The 7593-nt window shown below is 35.9% G+C and overlaps 2 protein-coding genes across 2 annotated transcripts; both read left to right on the top strand.

The window, feature by feature from the left end:
* The first annotated feature begins 390 nt into the window (after nt 1-390).
* On the top strand, nt 391-1567 carry LOC119085057 (phytanoyl-CoA dioxygenase, peroxisomal-like). Its single transcript, XM_037195274.1, has 5 exons — nt 391-605; nt 675-848; nt 958-1122; nt 1182-1313; nt 1369-1567. Exons 1-5 carry the CDS (start codon nt 414-416, stop codon nt 1474-1476), a joined length of 771 nt encoding a protein of 256 aa, XP_037051169.1. The 5' UTR covers nt 391-413; the 3' UTR covers nt 1477-1567.
* A 613-nt stretch (nt 1568-2180) lies between these two features.
* On the top strand, nt 2181-3299 carry LOC119085056 (probable alpha-ketoglutarate-dependent hypophosphite dioxygenase). Its single transcript, XM_037195273.1, has 5 exons — nt 2181-2401; nt 2468-2641; nt 2750-2914; nt 2976-3107; nt 3160-3299. The coding sequence occupies exons 1-5, from the start codon at nt 2207-2209 to the stop codon at nt 3277-3279; spliced, it is 786 nt and encodes a 261-aa protein (XP_037051168.1). The 5' UTR covers nt 2181-2206; the 3' UTR covers nt 3280-3299.
* The last annotated feature ends 4294 nt before the right edge of the window (nt 3300-7593 follow it).

Below are 7593 nucleotides of genomic sequence, written 5' to 3'. Positions count from 1 at the left end.
GTACTGTCGAAAAAATCTAGAAAATCTCTAACGTCGTCGGTTTTAACATTCACTTTGTTTTAACTGCGAAAACACTATTGTCCTAATCCAATAATTCGCTGAATGATTCTTTTTGGAAGCGATCATGTGATTCTGTACTTCGTGTGACGTAACATATAAATGAACACTTGTTTCGTTTACTACATCAACTCCGATAGCAAAGTAGCTGATTTCAATATGACATAAAATTTCACCTCAATTAACGACATTGACCTAGCTGACCTCATTGGTACATGTAATCATGCATTATGCAAACGTTAATCTGAATTTTCTAATTTCTTATCACACTCCGAGTAAACAACTATTGATAGTGGAGATAAAACGGAAGCTATAATAGCGATCAATATTGCATCGCAATTCAGTTCGATTTGATCATGTTGAGCGAAGAGCAGTTGAGTTTCTACTCGAAAAATGGGTATTTGTTGCTGGATTCAGTGTTTACCCCGGAGGAGATTGAAGAGTGCAGCTTGGAGTACAATAAATTATTCCAAGCCAAACAAAATAACAGGGAATTAGAGGCGACATGGAAAGGTGACTGGACGCCAGCATCAAAGGACTCTCTAAAAGTTATACTGAAACATACAATACGTTGGTTCAAAAGAGAATAAAAGTTTCTTATCTCTTGCGTTGCGCAGGTACTATCAATTCATAATTTGCAATGTCACAGTGCAGTTTTTACACGCATGCTACTGAATCAACGTTTGGTAGATGCTGTGTCTGAGCTGATTGGCAGTCCTAACGTTCTGCTACATCATACTAAGGCTCATGTCAAGCCTCCAGGTGTAGGAGCACCATATCCTACGCATCAGGTAAAATTTAATGATAAAATCCCTTCGGAAAACACCTTGTTTATTGCATTGTCAATCTCTTACATTGGATAATTAGACAGTATTTAAGCATCTCATGAATATTTTTAAGGATTACCATTACTTCCCATTCAAAAACGATTCCATGGTGGCGGCGTTTATTCACTTCGACGACAGTGACGTCGAAAATGGTGGATTGGCTGTGTTTCCCGGATCGCATAAACTCGGTCCTCAGGAGAATACTTCTGATGTTCCTACCCATTTCTACGTATCGCAGGTAAGTAAATTTAAGCAAACTGTTGCTGTATCGAATGTTAAGACCCTTTACGCGTGTAGACGAAATTTCCGTTGGAAGCAGCAACGCCCATAATAGCCAAGAAAGGACAGGTGGTCATATTTTCGTACCTGTTGGTCCATGGAAGTTACCAAAACACTTCCAACCGTTTCAGACGAATGCTTCTCTTACAGGTAAAATGACGTTTGATAATCTTTCAAAGAAATTTAATCCGGATCGTTTGTGCAGATGATGTCAGCAGAAGATGAGCCGTTGGAAAATGTGCATGTGTCCCCTTGTCAAGGAATGGTTCTGCGTGGTATTAAGGTCAAACGTAATGCAGACAATTTTTCATAATTATAAAATTAGGGAAATGAATTCTCTTAAAACTCATATAAAACAACAACAAAAAATCGGTTTGAAATAAAGTTCCAATTGGCGAGTCTAACGATATGAATCTTCAAACCAATACCCTCTCTAGCAAACAAATTTCGATTTGACGTTGTCAAAACCCCACCTTTTATTGTGGAATCATATATGACACTGTTGACTAATTTTCACTTGTAAACAACTGATATCGCTAAGGGACCTTTAGGTAGGGGGATCGTTATATCTCTTATCGGTTGTTTTGGAAGTTAATGGAATAAACGCTACCCGCTAGAGTATCAAGCATTAGTCTCAAAATCTAGCAACTAGCATTGAAGCATCTCGCCCATGTCGAAAATTACCCTGTTCACGAAGCTAGCTGACTAGCAATCTCGTTGTACATGTAACTAGATATGTGCACCGTTCAATTTTTGTTCATCGCTCGGCATGAAGACGGGAAAAATGGTTATCGCCGGCTTGATTTCCATACAAATTTAGTCAAGTATAGTGATTTACGATGCAAAATCGACGATTTTTTCTAAAAAAAGATTTTTTGAAACCCAGCCGGCGCACATATCTACGTGTAACCGTTTCATGTACAAACATTAATCTGAATTTCGAATATCTTATCATACGTCGAGTGAACAATTACTGATAGTGGAGATAAAACTACCGCTACAATATCAACCAAAATTGCATCGCAATTCAGTTCGATTTGATCATGTTGAGCGAAGAGCAGTTGAGTTTCTACTCGAAAAATGGGTATCTGATGCTGGATTCAGTGTATACATCGGAGGAGATTGAAGAGTGCAGCTTGGAATACAATAAATTATTCCAAGCCAAACAAAATACCAGCAAATTAGAAGCGACGTGGAAAGGTGACTGGACGCCATCATCATCTTCAGACGCTCTAAAAGTTATACTGAAAATTACGATAAAAAGGTCAAGTGAAAATGTTAGACATGTCTCTTGTCTTGCGCAGGTATTATCAATTCACAATTTGCAATGTCATGGTGCAGTCTTTACGCGAATGCTACTGAATCAACGTTTGGTAGATGCTGTATCTGAATTGATAGGCAGTCCTAATGTTCTGCTACATCATACTAAGGCTCACATCAAGCCTCCAGGTGTAGGCGCACCATTTCCTACCCACCAGGTATCAAATTATTTTAACATTTCTGTCGTCTGCGAGAATCGTATTTCGAGCGCATCACCTATCTCATATAGTTAGACAGTCCTTAAGCATCTGATGAATATTTTCAAGGACTACCACTACTTCCCATTCAAAAACGATTCCATGGTGGCCGTATTTATTCACTTAGACGACAGTGACGTCGAAAACGGTGGATTGGCTGTCTTTCCCGGATCGCATAAACTCGGTCCTCAGGACAATGCTTCTAATGTTCCGACCCATTTCTACGTATCGCAAGTACGTACATTTTAGCAAACTGTTGCTGTATCGAATGCTAACATCCTAACAACGCGAATAGACGAAATTTCCTTTAGATGAGGCAACGCCCATAATTGCCAAGAAAGGGCAGGTGGTCATTTTCTCGTACCTGTTGGTTCATGGAAGCTATCAAAATACTTCGGATCGTATCAGGCGAATGCTTCTCTTTCAGGTAAAATGACATTTCAAATTGCACAACGAAAAATGTGGATTCTTTTGTGCAGATGATGTCAGCAGAGGATGAACCATTGGAAAAGGTACATTTGTCTCCGTGTCATGGAATGGTTCTGCGTGGAGTTAACGTTAAACATAATGCAGACATTGACAAGCGTCATCAATCTTAAATTAGGGGTAATGAAAGACACACGAAAAAGTGAAATTGGGGAAATGAATTTTCTTAGCTCATTTTCCATCAAAACAATAAAAAGATCGATTTTAAATAAAGCATCCATCAGCAATTCTAACTTCTAACACTGTGAATCCTCAAGCATAATATAAATATTTTGGAACCTGTTCTCAACTGCAGAATTTTTCACATACTGTAGCAGTTCGAGTGTGACTCTAGTTGCTCGAGTTGAAGTAATTTTGAACGGATCGTAATAAACGGCAGACAAAAAATTGAAAAAAGGAGATAAAAAATAGTAAAAATGGAGATAAATAATTAAAAAATGCCGATAAATTAACTAAAACTTGAGATTAAATAACAAGGAACGGAGATAAAAAATTAACAAATGGAGATAATTTGATTGAAAACGGAGTTATAGTATCTCCTTTTTTAAATTTGATATCTCTGTTTTTAGTTTTTTTATCTCCACTTGGAATCTCCGTTTTTAAATTTTTAATCTCTGATGTTATCTCCTTTTCTGAAATTATTATCTTCACTTTTTAATTTATTTTATCTCCATTCCATACATTTCTTATCTCCATTTCTAGTTATACTATCTCCAAAACTCATTTTATTATCTCCGAAATTAGATTTTATTATCTCCAATTTTCTATGGAATTTATCTCCATTTTGGAGTTTCATATCTCCACATCACACTTTTTTATCTCCACTTATATCTCCTTTTTTATATTTTTTATCAACCGAAATATTACTATCGATTTTGAACTCGTTCATATTTTATTGAGCTCTGCTTTAGAGGAACGGATGCGTAGCTAAAATTGAAGCCTACATTTCTGTGTTTCGTATTTCATTTCTGATGACATCTATCCAATAGAATCGAATGTGTTAGCTTGGTATAAATAATTGATTTTAACCGAACAAATGGATGATTTCTTAAAATGCAGTCTTGAGTCAATTCTCAACATAACGATCGATGATGACCAATGGATAGAGGCGGTTTTACCTATTCAACTGTCCTTCAATTCAAAAATCATGGGATTACATCAATTTGGATCGAATTGTTTCTGAAATACAATTACATTCTCCAAAGGACGAAGCCCGTTTCAAGGCATTGCAGCAGCCAGAGTCAGGAGGTTGGCTTCAAGTCATTCCATCGAATAACATCGGTACTGTAATGGACGATCAAGACTTTCAAACATGCGTAGCACTTCGTCTAGGAATAAAATGCTTCGAAAATTACAAATGCAATGATTGTGGTTCGTTTGTGGATGGAAGCGGTGCACATGGACTTAGTTGCCCCAACGCAAAGGGTACCTACTTAAGCCATGTGAACATGAATCATACACTCAAAAGAGCCATCAACCAGACGTAATTGCGATCTCGAACCAATTGGTCTATCTCGTGATGATGGCAAACGTCCAGATGAAGTTACTCTAGCCCCTTGGTCTAAAGGAAAACGTTTAGTGTGGGACGTTACATGTGTTGACACTTTGGCACCTTCTTATCTAAACCTTACATCGAAAAAAGCCGGTGCTGCTGCTGCGCTCGCTTGTAAACGAAAACACGATCATTATACAAGAATCAAGGCGTCAAACTCCTTATTTATTGGATTAGCTTTCGAAACTTTGGGTCCATGGTGTGATGAAACGAAGTCTTTTATTGATGTTGGGAAATTGTTAATCAAAGAATCGGGTGATATACGTGCCAAAAAGTTTCTATACGAAAGAATTTCTTTGGCCATTCAACTAGGGAATGCGCGTACACCTATAAAAATTTTGTCCAGCTCAGCTGTAGTCGTTGTACGAATGTACTGTACAAATTCGGGACAAGTACATTATGTTAACGTAGCAGTAATATTTACAGTACAGCTGTATCAATGTACAGTTGGGCGAACATTGATTGTCTCATCGAAAAATAAAAGTTGTACAGAAAATATTATTCAGAGTTCATAAATTTTCATCTTTAAACTATTTAGTACGTTTATTTACGTCAACTTATTTAAAAAAAAAAAAAAAACGCCGTCCGTGCGATTCGAACTCGGGACCTCCGACACTCCAGTCCTCCACCTTACCCATGTCCCAACTCAGTACTTGTTTTTGGAAGACATTATGGGAAAGCTATCTTATAACATCGTACGTCTCCACTGTACTGTCTTGCTGAACATTAATGTTCAGTTGATCAGTATTGTGAAATTGAACTTTAAAAGTTCTCGTATTTTAATACTGTTGTGTGGTAATGTAATTTCCAAATGTTCAAGAAGGAAGTTTTTTTTCTGTAAATTATTTGTTAGGAAATTGTAAGACTTAAGTCTTCTTCTCCTATTCTATAATTCTAAGAATAAATATTTTGAAAGAAAAAGTTAAGTTTCCGGCAGATGGGCTTTTGTCACATATTATTTAGACACCCAACAGTCTGACAGAAGCTTATTAAAATTAAGGGTAGCATAGTCAATTTTACTAATACGTCATTACTGTCTCGCTCAAAAACGGTTAAAACGCAACTATAGTACTACACATGTGTACGTCAAATTTGTTATCCTTTGTTTGCAGACTTCAGTTTTTTCATTTCATGATTTTGTATGCGAATGAAAACTAAAAGTGAGAAATTTTTCTTAGGAAAAGCTGTTTATTCATTTTTTTGAGCAAACTGTTTGAAAATGTGTTAAGAATCGATTGCGTGGATTTACTTAATCAGTGCCTTTTTCTCACAAGCATCGAGGCTGAGTTCTTTCGCCGGCTACATTTATGACAAAATTCGTGGAATAACGTGTGCTCCTTAAGTGCTAACTTTCGAACAGAAGAGAAAGATTGATATTTACGAATGTCAAAAAATAGGTTTATAGTGTAACAAAATCATTTACCAAGTCATTTATTAAAAAAATTTCTTGAGCCTTCATTATTCAAATACGTTATTATTCAAAACTTGAATTTCTGAATTTAGTAGGGGGGCATTTCGTCAAAAAAAAGTGATTTGCCTTCCTATGGATTTTATAAAAAATGTTTTGATGGGATTATTTTGAGTATTATTAGTAGTCAAAAAAACACTAATTAGAAAAATTCAAGGTCAACAAGGTTTTTTTTAACAAACAAAATTTCACCCGCCAATATAAAATCAGCGGTACAATATAAACACTTCATTTCTTCCATTATTTTCAACGGAGATTGTGTATAAAATTAATTAAACAACACGACATTTACGTGGAATCATCATCGAAAATTAAACTTTCGCGTACTTTGTTAACGTAGGTACTAGATTCGAAAAAACGATTCTTCTTCTTCTTCTACATATTCGTAGGTTCTTTATTCGTATGTTCAAATGCACGCATGAATGAAAAACCGACGTATAGAAGAAGAAGAAGAATCGTCATTAAGTGCATCTTGTACTTACCTTAACAAAGCTCGCGAACGTTCATATTTCGGTTACGTGGAATCCGTGTCGCGTTATTTAATTAATTTTATATTTTATATACAATCTCTGTTGAAAATCATGGAATGTCGCCGAAGAAACGGATTGTTTTATTGTACCGCCGATTTTATATTGGCGGTCGAAATTTTGTTTGTTAAAAAAACCTTGTTGATCCGCGACCTAAAAAATTTCTAATTAGTGTTTTTTTGACTACTAATAATAATACTCAAAATAATCCCATCAAAACATTTTCGCTAATAATTTAGGATGGCTAGACACCAAATGCCCCTCTACTAATTACAAATAGTTCCTAAATTGTCTCGAAAGTTCGTGCAGTGTTTAGTCTCATTTAAAATTATGGAAGTTTTCACGACCACTACATTCAAACTGGCATTCATTCAGCTATAGTGTACATTGTCCATCTGAATGGTACTTTGAATCTGTCACAAATCATGTACTGCTCTGCTGTACAAATTCGGGACAAGTACATTTGTTAACGTAGCAGTATATTTGTTAACGTAACAGAACAGTAGTACATCTTAGCTGTACGTAGTACTGTCATTACGTTCAAAATTCAGCAATTACGTACAATATACAGATATGCTGAAAACTAATGTTCAGCTGTGTAGTAAAAAGAACTGCACGGGTACCATACCCAAATATTTTTTTTTATAGGTGTAGCATTCTTGGAAAAGAACCGAAAAAAGAAAAGCTTAACGAAATTTATAACTTATAATTCCCATGTAAAATGATGTAGTTTTCGATTGCTTGTAATAAAATTTGATTTTTGTTGCATCAGTTTGACCAGCTCCGACAAAAGTCAACAGTTTCGCTAAATTTTCAGAAAAGTAACACATTTGTGGGTGGTCGTAAGTTTTTGAAAAAGGATTCCGGTTAAATGACATCA

Source organism: Bradysia coprophila, unplaced genomic scaffold (genome assembly GCF_014529535.1).
Source record: "Bradysia coprophila strain Holo2 unplaced genomic scaffold, BU_Bcop_v1 contig_94, whole genome shotgun sequence".
Classification (NCBI taxonomy): Eukaryota; Metazoa; Arthropoda; class Insecta; order Diptera; family Sciaridae; genus Bradysia; species Bradysia coprophila.
Note: the sequence above shows the minus strand (reverse complement) of the source record. Positions and strands in the feature narration are given on the sequence as shown.

Bases quoted from the DNA above. Each gene is read 5' to 3' on its own strand.
- LOC119085057 (XM_037195274.1), top strand. From the start codon at position 414: ATGTTGAGCGAAGAGCAGTTGAGTTTCTACTCGAAAAATGGGTATTTG. The intron at 606-674 runs GTTATACTGAAA...TGCGTTGCGCAG, and splicing joins CATCAAAGGACTCTCTAAAA to GTACTATCAATTCATAATTT. The intron at 849-957 runs GTAAAATTTAAT...AATATTTTTAAG, and splicing joins CACCATATCCTACGCATCAG to GATTACCATTACTTCCCATT.
- LOC119085056 (XM_037195273.1), top strand. From the start codon at position 2,207: ATGTTGAGCGAAGAGCAGTTGAGTTTCTACTCGAAAAATGGGTATCTG. The intron at 2,642-2,749 runs GTATCAAATTAT...AATATTTTCAAG, and splicing joins CACCATTTCCTACCCACCAG to GACTACCACTACTTCCCATT. The intron at 2,915-2,975 runs GTACGTACATTT...CAACGCGAATAG, and splicing joins CCCATTTCTACGTATCGCAA to ACGAAATTTCCTTTAGATGA.